The following is an 18,820-nucleotide window of genomic DNA, read 5'->3' as shown; positions in this document are numbered from 1 at the left end:
CTTCTCAGTTCACAACGGTTGGGCGTTTCTTGTTGTCGTGGTCTGATGATGTCATTTATTTTGAGTCGTTTCTCTGGCGGTGCAAAACTGAGCAAATGAGAGTCTGTCAATGTTGCTAACGGATTGTTCAGGGCGATTCTCAACCATTTAACCCAATATTGCTAAAGAAACTTATTTTATAAGACCATGTTGATTTTAGTTTTATGAGTAAGTGATGCGTATATATCCAATATGAAGAATGGAAGACGACGATGTTACCATCAGAGAACAAAATTTCCACAGTCAAGTTCGGGAATACATTGTAAGTAGCTAAGCTTGCTAGCAGTTAGCCAGCTAACATTAGCTGATAAGCTAACTTTAGCTTGCGTTAACACGAAGGCGAAAACAGATAGGTATCAGCGAAAGGTATCCTTAAATAGAAGGCTAACAGACAGTGTAACTGGGTTTGTCAACAATCTTAACGTTACCGTTAAATATCACCGTGCCCCACTACACTTGTGGTGTAACGGCATATTATTCTACTACTACACTGGACATCCTGTATCTAACTTTCTTGAGAATATTAACAGTAACGTTAGCTGTTATGTTGGCAAAGATAACGTTAGCATTTTAGCTATGTGGTGTCTTTAAAGCCATTCTGTGATGTGGTTGTAATGCTGTTATGTGTTTTTTGTTGCTCAAGGTTCTAACGTTACGTTAAGACTGAGCGTACCTTTTGGTATGTCGAGTTATTAACAGAGAGGGTTAAAGAGGAGCTAGTAATCAAGGATCTTTGTTATTAATCTGCAACGACAATTGCCTCTTGTGCTTAGCTGTCTAACGTACTGTAACGTTATATGTTAGCCTGTTGTCAGAATGCTGACTACATTACGTTAACGTTACATCGATATGTAACATTAACATTCAATAAGCTGATTCTTTCATCTATTCTGGCGACATTTCTTTGCTAATTGAGTAGATGTTTAAATTGAATTAACGTTAGTTGTGACTATCACTCAGTTAAATTAAAGTTATTACTTAACGTAAGTTAGTTATCATATCTGACAAATCTAGAGTTTTTGTGTGTCAACAAGCTAGCTGTCAACACTTCAACCTCACGAACACACAGCTGACTTGCACCGGTCGTTGTTTTGTGTTCTGGGAAGTTGCCGAATACTGTCCCTTAAAGAATGGTAAATCTATTTGGACTAGATATTACAGATTAGCTCGCTAGATTATTGTCGAGCATGAATGTGTCATCCCGTTTAAACCACGATTGAAGTAGTGAGAATCGATAATGATATATTTAATAGCCTATTCATCCGAGTAGACAGTATCCAGTTTCCATGTTCATTCTTGCATGACTCGTATTAACCAAGCCCCGAGCCTCATTAAAACGCCCTGCCTAGGTTGATAGCTTGTTTACAGTTGCTGACACTTCAATCCCATGATCTGTTTCCTTGACTAGTAAACATGTTAACTTGTGGGCGAACGCGGCTTAAACCTGTCTTCTTAATGAAACTACCCTGGTGGGCTTGCTATTTTCGGCTTTCACTCCGTTTCCATAGTAAGTGAAGTGCGTCGTGTGGATATCAAAGTCCTCATCCCGCATCACATGGCATGTGACAGCAAATGAACGCACTCTCGCTTTATAAATAGCCAGAATCTTTCACCTTGCTCCCCACAAAATAGATGCGTTCCATGCCCAGGGCACTTTGAGAACTTCAAGGACTTCTTTAGAGAGGGCAAAAAGCAGAGCACGCCCACACACATGCAGCAGAACTATGTGGCGTTGTGTCCTGGAACACTCTGTGTGAGGAGCTGCTTGTAATTTGAGATGCCAGCATACCTCTCAGACATCCTTATGTCAGTAAATTGTCATCACCAGTAGTCAGTGCATTGAAGTACAGGTTTTAGAAACAGTTGTTTCATGAACTAAAAGTGCATGTGGGTATTTTGACAGCAATCAGCCAAGCTTCAGGCTATGTATTTTTTCTTTCACTCATTCATTCATTCTTTCACTCATTCATTCGCTCGGTCTTGTTATGTTATGATAAGCCTATTTTGTGTTATGGCAAAGATTCGTAATTGTATGCAGTAAAATTCGTGAAGAAAAAAATGTTTTTAAAACTAATCAAATCATAAGAGCCCTCAAAGGTTTTAGTGAAATATGTACCCTAATGCACGAACCGCCTGGGGGAAATTCAAGCTCCCAGACTAAATAGGCTACATGACCGTTGTTATCTGTGATCTTAGTATAGGAGGACTGTTGTTTACTAGGATACTATGCAAAGCACCCAAACAAGAAAGCTGCTACGTGCATGTCTGTTTTTGTTTACTAAGCTCATGTGGTGTTAAATTCTTTACATGAGGAAGGAGAAGCTGTCTGGCTTGTGTTGTTGACACACAGTGTGGTGTTGTGGCTGGCAATGTGAGGGCAACATATGCTCAATGTAGAATTACTGAGTGGACCCATGCAGGCCTACATGCTGTGAAGAGATATCCTTGCAGCAATCCATTTTTACAACCTATGCATGCAACCTATTCCAGTCAGTGGTTTGTCTACTGATTGTAAAAATGGCTGAGTCACTTATGCTCTTAGAACTGTGCATGACTGTAGCTATGAAACATCTGCAGGGGCAGACAGTTGGGATTCTGGGATATTTTAGGTGCCTGTCACTGTATTATTTCTGAATTTAATATTTGTTTCTCAAAGAAATTGTCTGTACAATTCATTCACTAATAGGTTCGGATGAAAATATTGTCATTTTGTGTTGTTGCGATCAATGCTTGCATTCACAAAGTGAAGTTTGAATAAGATGCACCATTGTCAGGTATATTATTGGAATGTTCACTAGTGTCAACTAATTGCGATGGTTCCCCCTGATCTGCATTTGTATGGCTGTGACTTGAGACTTGGGATGCAGCCTCTCTGGGAGAACAGTAGTGCCCGTCTCTGTGAGGCCTGAGTCGGGGTAATCTGATCATGACTCATCGGCTTGACAGGCTGTCATAGGTGCTCCCCCGTCCAATGGCGTCTATCTGTGCTGTCAAAATCTGCGCTCAAAATACCCCTGCCTGTGCAGAACACAAGATCTCCCAGACCTCCTGCTGCCCTTGCATTAGCCTACATGATAACGCATCACTCACATGTCATCTGCTTAATGCCTGTGATGTGTAGTTACAGCGTAATTATGCTGTAATATTAGCGTGTCATGTAATGAGATAATGTTTGTTTATACGCTGTAATAATATCATATAATAAAATAATATTCACATGTGTCATCTTTTCTTGGAAACTGGGGATAAGTACGTTTTCTCTCTCTCTCTCTCTCTCTCTCTCTCTCTCTCTCTCTCTCTCTCTCTCTCTCTCTCTCTCTCTCTCGTCTACAGTAGTCGTGCCAAAGGTCCCCAGCACTACTCATACTTATACTAAGCATATTCATGCCCTGGCTCTATGAACCCCTGGCACCTGTGGCTTTTCTCACTTCCTGTTTCCTCTTTGCTCTGCAGATCTGCTTCCTTCTTTTTGCGGTGCTGTACATTGTGTCTTACTGCATCATCACCCGCTACAAGAGAAAAAGTGGTAGGTGCCCCCTCTTGCACACAAATGGCACATGTACACCCACACCTAAACCACACTTTCCTTCCACAAGTCATGTTGTCTATCTGCACTTGACAGTCTTAATGCGAAGCACACAAAAGCAAAAACACACAAACGTACACAAGAGAAAACATCACTTAATAAAAAAAGTTGATTTCAACTCTTTGATGTCCTCATGAGCGACTTCAGGACACCCTTGTTGGCTTAAAAAAGTAGATTGCTGCACTTCCCCTATCACCTGGGGAAACACAGTCCGCTTGGAATCTGGGTTGAGTCTCTCGGTTTCAGGTTATTTGGCCAAGGTGAGGCGCTCCGCTCCTCCCAGGTGTGTTGTGACTTTGAAGGAGGAAACACACTGGTGAGAGGGAGGGACATTGCTTCTGGGTTCTTCTGTGGATCACTTCTATTTCTTTTCTGTTTATTTTTAAATCATATTCTGATAACCCGCTGTTTATAAGTGGACAATATGTGCCAATATGTACCGTCTTTCACTGTGTCTTTGCATTCCACACAAAGACTTTTCTGAATGTTTGAAAATAAGAGCATGTTGTCAACTGCTGCAGAGTATTAGAGCACCGGAGCCATGATGTGGCATTGTAAAGATAGCAATTTCACTGGATCGAAACAAATAAATCTAACAATAGTGGCAACCATAGCAGTGGCTTTCTAAATCTATTTAAATTATTTAAATTATATCCATGATGTTAGTATACGTTTTCTACACTGTAAGAATCACAAACTGCAACTAATTCATATCAACATCAAATTGATTTTATTTTAGCATGGGTTTCCTCTGTAGAAGACACATAGCTTCACAGCCTGCATGTCCCGGCTTTATTTTTTAGGCAAAAAACGTCACTCTTAAGAGCCGCCAGCCTTTGATAAGACGTAAAATTTTCACTGGAATTTTGTTTGTTACTGTTACACCTGACAGGGAATCCTTGTTATGTGACTAAGCTGCTGCCTAGCAAGTAAGGCAAGTTTAAATGGCTATAGCCTATATTTAAAAGTAATTTATGAGGTAGAAATGATGGCACATGTCTACATGCAATCCTATCGAAAGTTTGTTTAGATCCAGTAAAACTGCCGTCATGGAAACGGAACGTCACACTTCGGTACTGTATTGCTCACCTATTTGTGTCCATGTATTTATGAGTTTGACCAGATTACACAGAGGGTTGGGCACACTGTGTGATGTCCACATAGGTACACATCCATCATTGTAGGTTGAACAGTGTAGCTTGTGCCTGACGTAATTATCCATATCCACTGATGTGTCTTACATTGCAATGTCTGATTTTGGGTATCTATCCACAGATGACCATGAAGATGAAGATGCCATAGTCAACAGAATATCGTGAGTGTAGCTTTGTGTGTGTGTGTGTGTGTGTGTGTGTGTGTGTGTGTGTGTGTGTGTTGACTTCACCCACTGTGTGTCTGCAGGGCCTGGGTGGAATATGTCCACTAAAAAAAACAATTTAGACATAACAGAGTTAACACCATAACAGAGTTACTGTACTTTACATGTACAAGCTAACGTCTCTGTAAGGCGTAGGCCTTAATGCTCTGTTTGTAGAGTATAGAGCTAAATCTAAATTATCAACAATGATTTGTCTATTATATAACTTGACTTGTATTAATTATTAGTTGTACACTAATACAGATCAGTATTCTCACTAACTAAGCTTTCTCTGTCTTTCTTATTTCTTTTCATCCTTTTTTTCAATTTTTCCCCATTGCTTTCTTTCCACACCCAATATCTATCCGTTTGTTTGTCACTCCTATTCCTATTCATCTTTTTTATCAATCAATCTATCTATGAGTCTATCTATGTAATCAATCTATCCAATCCCTCTATTGATGTCTTGTATGTCTGTCCGATCAATCTATTTGATTGGTCTGTCCTATATCTATCTATCTATCTGTCTGTCCGTCTCTCTGTCTCTCTCTCTGTCTGTTTCTCTGTCTGTCTGTCTGTCTGTCTATCTGTCTTTATCCATATGTCTATCTGTCTATCTGTCTTTATGTCTTTATCCATATGTGTCTCTCTCTGTCTGTCTGTCTGTCTGTCTGTTCCTTTCCTCCCTCTGTCAGTCTTTACCTGTGCACCTTCACTCTTGCCATATCAGGTGGGGCAGTTCTGCTGCTGCCCTTCTCCATAATCAGTAATGAGATCCTGCTCTCCCTGCCCAGAAACTACTACATACAGTGGCTCAATGGCTCTCTCATACATGGTCAGTAACCCTCACTCACACAATCAATCTCTTTTTCTCCCTAGTTTTTCTCTACACAGAGATAACGGAAATTTTAGTGTTAGTGATTCTCTCTTACAGCTTACTTTAAAATGTAACATAGTTGACATAGTTACAATAATAACCAAACTGTTAGGCTATATAACATAGTGTATGACTAACAATGAAATGATGCCCACTGTGGCATTAGAACGGCCACAAGGGGGCGTTACACCTCCACGATAAAATAATGCCTCACTTGCTGAGAGCATCTTAGTACAAATGAAGCAAACAGACATTTTAGAGGATGCTATGATTATTGAGAAAGGGGGCACACATGATGTGAAATGAATGTGTTTGCATGGGCCACAGCTCATATTTGTCATTATGGCTTCAGATGGGCCATAGGCAGCATGTCACGTAATGCAAAACACAAAGGGAAATGGATAGAACATATTGTACTCTTTCATCCCAAATGTGTTGTCCTTTTTTGATGCATTCATTTGTGAACTGACTGTTTGACTGTCTGATTGGTTGGTGTCCTAGGACTGTGGAACCTGGTCTCGCTGTTCTCCAACCTCTGTCTCTTTGTGCTCATGCCCTTTGCTTATTTCTTCCTGGAGTCCGAGGGCTTCGCAGGATCTAAAAAGGTAACGACTCACCTGATCTTTGTGTACCACTCTCGAACCAGTGGGCCTGCGGCCAAATTACTTTTTAAGAACTACAACTAAGGACAGTATTTGTGAGTGTAGAAAATGCTTCTCCTGTTGATGCGGTGAAATACATGGTACAAGCATCAGCCAGGGGAATGGAGAGTTGAACTGTTGGAAGTACAAAAAGCCTTTATGAATGCTTTAGATATTTGATTCAAGGATTCAAGGATTTTATTTGTCATTCCAAAAACATAGGTACATGAGTTGGGAACGAAACAGGTTACTGAGGTCTCAGTAAGGCCAGCAATAAATTACCATAAAATGAATGTAAAAATGTTTACTAAAAGAAACAAATCACCCCCCACCTCCCATCCCACATTCCCCTCTCACTCACACACACACATCCCAGAATAAGTATAAGTATAAGTAAGTATATATACTCTTTTGATCCCGTGAGGGAAATTTGGTCTCTGCATTTATCCCAATCCGTGAATTAGTGAAACACACTCAGCACACAGTGAACACACAGTGAGGTGAAGCACACACTAATCCCGGCGCAGTGAGCTGCCTGCTACAACAGCGGCGCTCGGGGAGCAGTGAGGGGTTAGGTGCCTTACTCAAGGGCGCTTCAGCCGTTCCTACTGGTCAGGGTTCGAACCGGCAACCTCCAGTTACAAGTCCGAAGTGCTAACCACGGCTGCCCCTAAATACACACACATAAACACACACTCAACTAGCCAGACCAGTTGACAGTGCAGTGCGTGATTTTCAGAACTTTGGGATGGGTAGCACTTCACACAGTCCAAAGAATTTTGTCCATCTCTGTATCTGAATTGAGCACCACTGCACACTTGACCCTCTGTGTCGGGTGTGTGTGTGGGTCTGTGTCAGGGGTCAGAGTGTTTCTCCCTGCTTTTTTTCTGTGCGCGTGTGCTCCCGTGGTGCGGAGGTGGGGCAGACGTGGCCCAGCGGGCCTGCATGTCGTCTGGCGGCAGCAGCAGGTGTCTGGGCCGTGCCCGGCGTCTGACTCCGGCTCCCGCTCCGCTGCGCCTCTGCGGCGGCTTCATTAAAACATGAAAAGCCCCGAGGACTCGGCGCGTCACCCGACGCCCCATCTCGCCTAACCCCATCTCGCCTAACCCCTTTAAACGGCCCGCAGGCCGCAAACACTTCAACACCACGCCATCAGTGGCCCACCTGATTTATTTCCCTCCCACCCTCTTCCTCTGTGTCTCCCTCTCTCTACCTCACTCTCTCTCTCACACTTCTTTGGTTTCCTTCCTCTCCTGTGTCTTTATGTCTCTTTCTCACTCCTTCTTCGTGTCCATTTTTCTTAATCTGTCACATCCTTCCTTTTCACTCTTTCTGGCTCTCTCTTTTTTTGTCATTGCATCAGATGTTTTTTTGACTAAGTATTTTAGTCACACACAGTCACAGTCAGTTACACACACACACGCACACACGCACACACGCACACACGCACACACACGCACACACACGCACACACACACACACACACACACACACACACACACACACACACACACACACACCACTGACCTAGGTGATTTAATAGTAAGCACCTTTACCCCTGTCCTCACCCCCCTCCCACCCTGAAAATAAAACTTCAAAAGCAGAGGTCAATAATCGCTCGGCACGGCTCGGTACACTTCCTCATTTGAGTAATTACTCTGAGAGAGAAACAGAGAGAAACAGAGAGAGACAGAGAGAGACAGAGAGAGACAGAGAGAGACAGAGAGAGACAGAGAGAGAGAGATGTGAACAGACCGAGAGAGATGTGAACAGACCGAGAGAGAGAGACAGACCGAGAGAGAGAGACAGACCGAGAGAGAGAGAGAGAGAGACAGACAGACAGACAGACAGACAGACGGAGACTAATACCTGAGCTCTGGAGGTTCATAAAGCTTCAGCAACACCGTGGCACAATGGAGTGGCAAGTGAAGGAAGGGGGGAAAAATGAAAAGAAAAACAGATTTGCTTTTAATTCACCTCTGTCCTGTGTCCCAGTGTGAAGCCCTCCTGGTTTATGTCCCGCCTGGCACACGGGGACGTAAAAATTAGTCAGTACTGTAGTTTACGAGGCTCGGGCTAATTTGCGAGGGCCGGGCCATGGTAATAATGGACAGGGCTGTCGGGATGTAGGAGGAAGTGGACCACGGGCTTGGGACCCGCAGCTTTATGTCCTCCTCTCTCTCTCTCTCTCTCTCTCTCTCACACACACACACACACACACACACACACACACTCTCTCTCTCTCTCTCTCTCTCTCTCTCTCTCTCTCTCACACTCTGTGGCTCTTTCATTTCGACAAGACTGTTTCTCGCTACTGATCATCCATAAATGTGCAAGGAAGGAGCACTGCTTTATGTTGCGCTACACGTCCAGGTATGGGCCTTGCGTGCGTGCGTGCATGTATGTGTGTGTGTGTGTGTGTGTGTGTGTGTGTCTGTCTGTGTGTGTGTGTGTGTGTGTGTGTGTGTGTGTGTGTGTGTGTGCGTGCGGGCAGAGAGAGAGGAAACGATCAGAAAAGGGCCGCTCTCATACATGACAAAAGCAAGTGCCCCACTGAGACTCTGAGGGACATAGCAGCTCACAGCAGAGGGGCACGAAAGCCGGATGTGGGGGAGTTTAATACCCCTGAAGCCCTATTCACTGCCCCCTCCCCACCTCATTCCCAAACGCTCACATTAATGTTCACGTTAGATGGCCAATCTCTTGGGGAGGGGGGCCTAATGTTGTCATTTATGTGCACCTATGATGTCCAATAACCTGACCGCTCTGGAAAGTTCCGAGGAAATGAAAACCGGCAGAACTTTTTACGCACCTACCTTTAATCGAAAACCTAATTCAGAGCAGAAGGCTCGCGTGGGCCACATGTAGTTCATGTGGATGTGGATGTGAATGTGGATGCAGCCACAACCAAGAGTCTACCTTGTACCTTGCCAGCAGGCTGTTCCACTCTTAAATGCCAAGACCAGAGGTCTCTGCTTCAACTAGTCACTGACCGTATCGATTATGGCATCAGTTCTGGACAGTCTAAATGCACCTAGGATTTGGCATGTCAGGGTGGCGGATGGGCCTGACCCATTGATGTGTGTTGACTGAGGGCTTGGTGCTCTTAAGGTTGCATCTGTTGCCAGTGAGGTGTTTCCTGGAAGTATCATTGAGCAACTACTGCTGTTCAGTGATGGAGAGATCATCATTGTGACCCTCTGCTCTTTAGTCTCTGTTGGTTGATCAACAGCACTTTTGGGAAACTCGGCCCCTTTGACTTGTTATCAGGGTGAAAACAGACGTGAATTTGTTAGCATGGCCCAATTGGTTTTAAATAAGCGTGATTTATTAACTGAGTAATATACCTCTTGTTTAATAGTGTTAGTGTAAGATGTCAATACATATGTATTGTGTAGTAATGTTCCTACAAGCTTCTAATAGAGTGAGCTCACAGGATTGCATGTATTAACTGTTTAATACAATGCTATTATTTCATAATTCGACAAAACGTCAATTTGAAAATGTACTCGTGAGAGTAGTGTTTGCTCTGCAGTCGGAGTTGACACGTGGTGTGGTGACACTGAGGTCTCCATGTATGCAATCTGTGTGCAGGTTTGTGATTGCCAGACTGTCTGCTGTTCTCCCTTCTTGCTACAGATGACGCTGTTGAGCAGCTAACTGGTTGTGTGGCTGGTGCATCTGCTGGCTCTTGGCAAAGATTAAAACAGCTTCTTCTTAAGCATCTCAGTCTCCTTGTGCATGCCGATTCATTTCACATGCAGATGCACAGCAATACAAAACAAAACAAACACACAACAAAAACATTTTTTTTTCCCCCTAGTGAAATACCTTGTATTTAGCTTGTGTCCCAATGCTGCAGGTTTAGTCATGCAATACTGTGCATGTTTTAACTGTGAAATAAATATTTTGGAAAAAATAGTTTGTGTGAGTTTGTATGGTTTTGAGCATAACTTTTGAAATGTGGAAGTTAGGTTTAATATGTTTCTTTTACTATGTTCATTAGTGCACATATAGGCGCTACACGTTTGTGATTGAACAGCTTCCTCTAAAAAAAACCCTGCTTTGGGTTACTAAGAGACTCTTTTTGTGCCTCCCTTACAATGGCAGTGGATATTTATTTCAGACGGGCAGAGTGCTAAGGGCCTTTCTTTCCCAGGCCCGGGTCCTTCCAATCTGGGCAAGTGGTGCAGAGCTGTGTTTGCACACCTCACTTAAGGTCAGAGTGTCTCCACAAAAAGCCCCTGCGTACACAATGTGCATCTCCATGGAAACATATGGGATTTAGCTGGGAATTTTGAAAGAGGAAACCAGAAAAAGCACAATATTTGGAGGTTTTTGTTGATGTGTGTTTTTTTCTTTTTTTTTGTAGTAGTAGAAGTTTTTGAGCAAAGATTTTTAGGTAAATCAAAGTTTCTTTGATCCAAACTCCCAAACTTATCCTGTTTGACAAAGAATCAAAGTTTCTTTGGTTTACTGGAATTTCTGCTTTATTTTGAGCTTCTCTCTCTAGATGGTGTACTGTTGAATGTTGAATGATTTTTCAGCGTTCAGCATTCAATAAAATGTATTCTAATAAGTTAATTCAAAATGGTTGTATAGATCTTGTGATTTATGAAGTCAGTTTGTGTAACTGAAGCGCTCAGTGCATACGCAAACAAACTGAGAGCTGGGGTAGGAGATGGATGCATCCAGATAAACTATCTATTTTCGGTGGGTCTGCCTATTCAGGAACTAAAATCCTATTGTACCGCATGAGGCCTTGCGTCTTAGACATGACACTTATGAAACGGAACACACAATAGTGTTCTGGCCCTACTCAGTGTTATCAAACACACGCTACAAGTCCAGACATGGCTCTAGATGTGCTGTTGTGTTGGTATTCTTGTTCCTGTCACTGGCCTGACTATGATCTACGAGGGTGATAATATGGGTGGTTGGGCGGGATTGGGGTGGGGTGGGGTGGGGTGGGGTTGGGGGGGGGCACTAACAGACACACTCACTATTAGCCAGAGAGGACCAAGCATGTCAGGCTTGAATGAGTGCATGGATGGATGGTCACCACCAGTTCACATCTGCTCACTAGCCCACCAGCTTTGCACATGGCTGTAAATTGCTGTCCCTTAATAGGGAAGCATCGCAACACGAATGCAGCCTTCAAATGACTCCAAGGCTCCTTCCTAGGAGTAGTGTTTTTTCCCCCTCTCTGTCTCTTTTTTGAGTGCTTCTGTGTGACTCCTTTTCTCTCATTCATTTGATCACTCTTGCTCTGTCTCTCTGGGCTTGACAAAACACAGGTGACAGTTGTTCGCTCTTTGAAGACTTATCAGCCTGACACCTAACAGTAATTAGGAAAAGATGGACTCACTGTAGGCAGGAATAACATGCTCTGGGCCCACTTCAAAAAGTAGCTACTTCCTCCCCTATAAATCCTATAACGTTAAATCTGTTTTTCCCCCTTTTCTTCAAGCATTGAGGCCATATTTGCACATGAAGGGGGACCTTTCATTTTGGGGACCCAACCCACTGAAGGGGAAAGACCAAGTGTGTCGGGTGTTAGGAAGGGGGCATAGTATTGAAATGCTTTTAGTGTATTTGGGGTCTTTTTTTTATTATTTTCCTCTTTACCTTGAGTTTTAGAATTTGAGATGTGAAAGATGTGCGCTTTGTGTGTGTGTGTGTCTGCTCTGTAATTTTTAGCTTTGATTTTAATAATTTAACTCTTGCATGAATATATTTGTCTGTCTGTCTGTCTGTCTTTGGTTTCCTCTCATGGACAATCAGTAGTCGTGTGGCTGGAGATGTAGAGTTATTGAGTGCCGACAGAGTATGCCTGTGTGTATGTGTCAGTGAGTGTGTGTGTGTGTGTGTTTGTGTGTGTGTGTGTGTGGGGGGGGGGGGGGGGGGGGGGTGGTATTTCCCGTGCTTCCCCCCCCCCCCTCTCCTCTGTTTTGTGTCTCTGACACGGCAGCTCTGGTCACCGGACAGAGTTCGCACTAATAAGGCAGGGGGGCATCTGGTGAGGCTCTCCCAGGCGGGGCGAGTCTGTCCTGGGCACCAGTGCCCCTGCGCTGCCCCCACTCCGCGCTGGTGGAGAGACAGATGACTCGAAGGAGTGCGGGTCAGTGCCTAAGCTCCAGACTTCACCCAACATGTAACCACTTAAATCCACAGCCCTTTGATGGCCAGGCCCCACAGCTTCTGAGAGTCCCATTGCAGTCATAGCATGTTTGACAAGGCAGTTCAATTTGAATGCGCTCATAGTGGGCAGTAGAGCTTAGGCAAATCTCAGCGCAATCACTGGGGGCAATACTGAAGGGAATGTTTTCCCTGCCTCTGTCTGTTAACATTACTCTGTCTTTTTGCCATACAAGTCAGATGAAAGCAGATTGTTGAATACAGTACAGTTCAGGGTTGTTGTAGCCTTACTGGACTTTGTAAAATACTGAGTAGGAACTGTTTGCATCTATTCACATTCTTCTTGCTTCTTTTTGAATGTCAGCGTCTTTACGATGATGGCATGACTAGGATGGAACACCTGTTATATTTGTCCATCAATTAGGGCTAAATTAACAAAAGTCTGACTAAATATTGGGCCTGAAAATTAAAGGGCCACCTTAAATCCAAGGGTATACAAAATCCCAGTGCCTCCTTAAGTTGGAATTTACATCCAAGCCTTTTTAGAACCTCCTTAAATGTGTAGGCTGATGGTTCTGGAAGCTTCTCCAGCTGCCGGCCCGCTCGGGTGAAGCCCTGAGTGAGACGGAGCTCCTCTCCTGTCCAGACAGCCGGAGGAGGAGAGATGAGCTGTCAGCTGCCTGCCGCTCGTCTCCACCAAATGATTAATGGGCCTTCCCTTTCTCTATTAGTCTCTCCCGTCTGCTCTCTCTGCCTGCCTGTCTCTCCACCTCTCCCTCCGTTCATCCATTTTGCTCCCTCCGTTTCTCTCCATCCCTTTATCAGTTCCTCTCTGTCACAGACTCTTCTCCCTTTTCCTCTTTTTTTCCTCCTCAGCCTCCTCTAGCCGATTGGCCTCTATTTGTCTGCTTCACCCTCTGCTTGACTTTACCAGTCTCTTGCCTCTCTTGCCTCTCTATCACACTACTTTCTAATGAGACTCCCGTAGCTTGACCTACTACAATAATGCTATATTGCTTTTTTTGCACATAAACAATTCTGTCGCGTAAATGCAACAAACATTATTAGTCACACTTGTCCTGATTAGCACACACTGATGTTCTCTGTGCTTGCTCTGTCCTCTCCTTCGCAAGATATTCTTCCCATAATCTCAGTCATAATCACGATCACAATTTCTTTTAAGTCAACTGAGTGTCCAGTCTTGTTTCATTTCATTCATGCATCCCTGGTTTGTTCTGGGTATATTTCTGGGTTGGACACTCGTTGTCCTTTTCTTGGAAGTCACTTCACTATGGTGTGCATGGATGCTAATACACACACACACACACACACACACACACACACACACACACACACACACACACAAATTTCTTGGAAGGTAGTGCTAGCATTAGCGTAGCAGAAGCTAGCCCAGCTCGGAGCAGCGCGAGGGAGGAGGATGCTGAATATTTCAGAGCTGCTAAATTTAGCAGCGCGCACTTTCAGAGAGAGGGCAAGAATAGAAACTTTCAGGCCGGGCACATCTAAGGAGAAAGATGACTCTCTTTCTTTTCTCTCTCTCTCTCTATCTCGCTCTCTCTTGCTTTCTCTAACTTTGACTCCTGCATACTCTCTCTTCTTCACTGTCTCCCTCCCTTTCATTCTCTCCGTCTCTCTCTCTCTATCTCTCTCTCTCTCCTCTCTTGATCTTGATCTTGATCTCGCTCCTCTTCTCCCAGAGAGAGGCAGGCAGCTCTGTCAGATCAGTGGACGTTGACGAGTCTATTTTCGAGCTGCGGCTCGTCAATGTCGACAGGCGCGCCCAGCGTCCTCTCTGACAGAGTTGTCGGACAGTGCCTGACCAGATGTGCCAAGTGAGGGGAGTGGAGTGGACCCGCTGCAGGTGTGCTGCTGGGTGTCACCTCCACGGACAGAGAGCCATATGCTCTAGGCAGGAATGGACGTTTGCATGTTCGGAGAGAGGAGGGGGGGGGGGGTGGGGCTGCCCGAGGCTTGCTGGCAGGTGGGTCGATGTGGGTTGTTCTGGTGGGCTCCAGTTGGACAGAGTGGCAGTGCCGTCATCTGCCCAGAACTCATCTCCAATTCAAGGTGACCTGCCGAACACGGTTTCCATAACACACACACACACAGAAACACACAGAAACACACACACGAAAACGCACAGATCCATTCTCCTGCACTCTTGGCTCTCTTTGTATGTGTACACATATTGTATGATTGTATATGTACACATGTCTTTGTGCATGTGTGTACTTGCACATGCTGGTGTGTGTCTGTTAGTATGTGCTCGTGTGTGTTGGTGTGTGTGTGCGTGTGTGTGTGTGTGTGTGTTGGTGTGTGCGTGTGTGTTGGTGGCGTCCGCAGCCAGCTGGCAGGACTTGCGCGTTCAGGAGCGGCAGCAGCAGTGTTGAGGGCAGGCGAGGAGCATCCTTGCCCCAAATGATCTGCATGCGTAATGATGTGAGCTTTATAAATCATTGAGTGGCCTGCCCTAAAGGGAATACACCTTCAGCAGGGCAGCGCCGGCCGCTTAAGGTGGACCGGCTGAGCGCCGCAGCCAGCTCAGTGGGTGCCGCGGAGTGCGGGGATGCGGTCCGCCTTAAGAGAGCGGGCCAGGGACGAGAGAATAGTCCCTGAAAGCATTCTGCTCTCACCTCCCTCACCTCCAGAACGCCGCCACTGAGCGCGCTCAGCCCAGCGCAGCTGCCACTGCTCTCTGTCTTCTCTCCTCCTCTCTCTCTGTCTCTATCCCCTTCTCTCTTCTCTTTCTGTCTGTCTTTGTAATCTGTGTTCTCTCCATCTGCCTCCCCGTTCTCTTTCCATTCTTTACTTACTGTTTATTGCCTGTGCCTATCCCACCTATCAATTTATCAATCTCTTTTCCTTTATCTATTTCCATATCTCTCCATCTCTCTCCATCTCTCTCTCTCTCTCTAACTATCTATCTGTCTTCCTCTATCTTTCTCTTTCTCTCTCTATCTATCTGTCAATCGATCTAGCTCTATCTATCCCTCTCTCTCTATGTCTAATGTAGCTCTAGTTATCTATCTATCTCTATGTATATCTATCTATCCCTCTCTCTCTATGTCTAATGTAGCTCTAGTTATCTATCTATCTCTATGTATATCTATCTATCCATCTCTCTCTATGTCTAATGTAGCTCTAGTTATCTATCTATCTCTATGTATATCTATCTATCCATCTCTCTCTATGTCTAATGTAGCTCTAGTTATCTATCTATCTCTATGTATATCTATCTATCCATCTCTCTCTATGTCTAATGTAGCTCTAGTTATCTATCTATCTCTATGTATATCTATCTATCCCTCCCTCTATGTCTAATGTAGCTCTAGTTATCTATCTATCTCTATGTATATCTATCTATCCCTCCCTCTATGTCTAATGTAGCTCTAGTTATCTATCTATCTCTATGTATATCTATCTATCCCTCCCTCTGTGTCTAATGTAGCTCTAGTTATCTATCTATCTCTATGTATATCTATCTATCCATCTCTCTCTATGTCTAATGTAGCTCTAGTTATCTATCTATCTCTATGTATATCTATCTATCCCTCCCTCTATGTCTAATGTAGCTCTAGTTATCTGTCTATCTCTATGTATATCTATCTAGCTCCATCTCTCTCTCTTTCTGTCTATGTGTCTTTCCTTTCTCCCCTGTGCTGCGTGTCTTCCCTGCTCTTCCTTCCCCGTTGTAGCCAGTGTATCTGTGCAGGTGAGCACTGGGGAATCTAGAAGTCACTCTTCCTTCCCTGTTGTAGCCAGTGTATCTGTGCAGGTGAGCACTGGGGAATCTAGAAGTCACTCTTCCTTCCCTGTTGTAGCCAGTGTATCTGTGCAGGTGAGCACTGGGGAATCTAGAAGTCACTCTTCTTTGTCTCTGTCTACAAATCAGTACTTGGCTTTTGCCTTTTTTATGTGTTGGGGCTTTTTAGTTTTGTCTTGGGTAAGTGACAAGAAATTCCTTGAATTTCCCCTTGGGGATCAATAAAGTATCTATCTATCTATCTATATATCTATCTATCTATCTATCTAAGACCTCTTAGCTTGGAGCATATTTTGAAAACACGGAGTGATAAATGTCTGTCTGTCTGTGGATGTAGCCGTCTCTTTGAGGGACGCCTGCCGCGGTCAGCCGTTTTCTGCAGTGTGCCGGCAGGCCACTGAGGGGCGCTCCAGCCTCTACTCATTTCAGAGTGCTAGAAAATTCCACACATGGGAGTGAGCGAGCCTTTATAGATTCAGACAAGACACAGTAGCAGCTCTCTCCCCGATTCCAGACGTGATCATCCAGCAGTGCGCACACACACACGTGTCCTTCAAATACACACACACACACACACACACACACACACACCAGGCACAGGCACACACAGAGGCACTCTCATGCTCTTTTTTCTGCAGACAGACATGCCCCTAGACTGCTCCATCTTCACCTTAAAGGTGCGATTTGTAGGATTGTTACCAAACGTTCTGTAGGCCAAAATCAAAACACTGGTGAACGTTCTCAAGACTACCAGACGCGAGCCTCTTCTGGGTTGCCAGATGTAATGAAGACTTAGCTAACGTTAGTTGACCTGCAGCTGCTTTAACGTTTCTCCAACCATGACCCAGCTACACATTACGGAAACAGTGAAAACAAAAAATACCTCTCTAACCAACGTAACATATGTAGCTGAAGTTAGCGATGCAGATGAAGTTTAGCCTAGGCTACCTGTTGTGGAGAAATATGGCCAGCTCTGCGTCAGACTTGATATTCTTCGTTTGATGAAGACGTCACCATCTCAGGAAGCTCCTCCGATGTCTACTTAATGTGTTTCTTGTTTTACTTGTGGAAATTTGCCTGCCTCTCGTAGGCGTTCATGACTACAACTGACAACTGTTGACAGTTGGCCTTTGCTAATTTGGCAACCCAAATAGGAGGACGCGCTAGCCCATTATTAATACGCTATTCTAGATTTAATCGTTCAAAACATAAACGAAAATTCCAAGAGATTCCGTAACTCATTTTTTTTCATAGGTTTTACGGGGTTTTACGGGTTAGAGTAATGTTGTATAAGCCATTACTTCAATTCATCGTGTTTCCTTACTCTCTGACAACATATGGTGATCATTTTTGGAATGGTTACAGTTTATTTTCCATTATGTCCTACATACTAGACCTTTAAACACACACAGACAGACATAGACACACTCCCTCTCTCACACACACACACGGCAAATGCATACTCACACACGCGCACACACACTTGTACTCACACACACTCTCTTACCTGCTCCTCTGTGTCGCCGTGGCAGTGTGCCAGGCTCTAATGACGGTGATGGAGAGTCCTGTTAAACCCACTAGCACCGCGCTGATGATAGTAATGATGATGACAATGCAGATGGCCAACGGTGGCAGCACTAACAGCCATAAATGAGCTCATTTGATCTGCGCAGGGTACACACACACACACACACACACACACACACACACACACACACACACACACACACACTCAGACTCTCACTCACGCACACACATACACACACACACACACACTCAGACTCTCACTCACGCACACACACACTCTCACGCACGACCACACACACACACACACACACGCATTCTCACGCACTCTCACTCACACACACACACTCACGCACACACACATACACACGCACACACACACACACACACACACACACACGCACTCTCACTCACGCCCACACACACAGACTCTCACTCACGCACACACACACGCGCACACACACATTCACTCTCACACTTACAGAGGATGAGCACCAGTGCTTGGAATAAAACAGATAGTTCTGTCTGTTGGTGTGAACAGTGATCTATTTGAGCCTGTATTTGGAGTGTTGTGTTATATGATGGTGTGAGATGTCTGTGTCTGCCCCATAAACAATTGATATAGCTGTTAGTGGCTGTAATGAAACAATACAGAGCAGCAAGGCGCTCTCTCGTCCACAGATGGCTCTCCTGCGGAGGTGCTGTGTGGGCAGGGAAGGTTGCTGTCAGACAGCAGCCAGGGATTTTGTTGGCCTCAGCGGCCTGGACGAGCCGAATTAGCCACGGCTCCTGTCAGCGCGAGCGGGAGGTCAGCGCACCTCTCAGCTGACTAATCACTCACAGGAGGGAGGTCGCTGGGATCGCTGCGCTCTGC

The 18,820-nt window shown here is 44.7% G+C and overlaps 1 protein-coding gene across 1 annotated transcript in view; it reads left to right on the top strand.

Annotated features, from left to right (window-relative positions):
- Positions 1-27: 27 nt before the first annotated feature.
- Positions 28-18,820, top strand: part of lmbr1 (limb development membrane protein 1) — a 49,585-nt gene continuing 30,792 nt past the window's right edge. Inside the window, exons 1-5 of the mRNA XM_042068889.1 lie at positions 28-301; positions 3,493-3,565; positions 4,901-4,940; positions 5,678-5,817; positions 6,361-6,464. Of these exons, the coding sequence (XP_041924823.1) occupies positions 239-301; positions 3,493-3,565; positions 4,901-4,940; positions 5,678-5,817; positions 6,361-6,464 (420 nt within the window). The 5' untranslated portion in view covers positions 28-238. The remainder of the gene's footprint in view (positions 302-3,492; positions 3,566-4,900; positions 4,941-5,677; positions 5,818-6,360; positions 6,465-18,820) is intronic.

This window comes from Alosa sapidissima, chromosome 17, assembly GCF_018492685.1.
Source record: "Alosa sapidissima isolate fAloSap1 chromosome 17, fAloSap1.pri, whole genome shotgun sequence".
Lineage (NCBI taxonomy): Eukaryota > Metazoa > Chordata > Actinopteri > Clupeiformes > Clupeidae > Alosa > Alosa sapidissima.
Note: the sequence above shows the minus strand (reverse complement) of the source record. Positions and strands in the feature narration are given on the sequence as shown.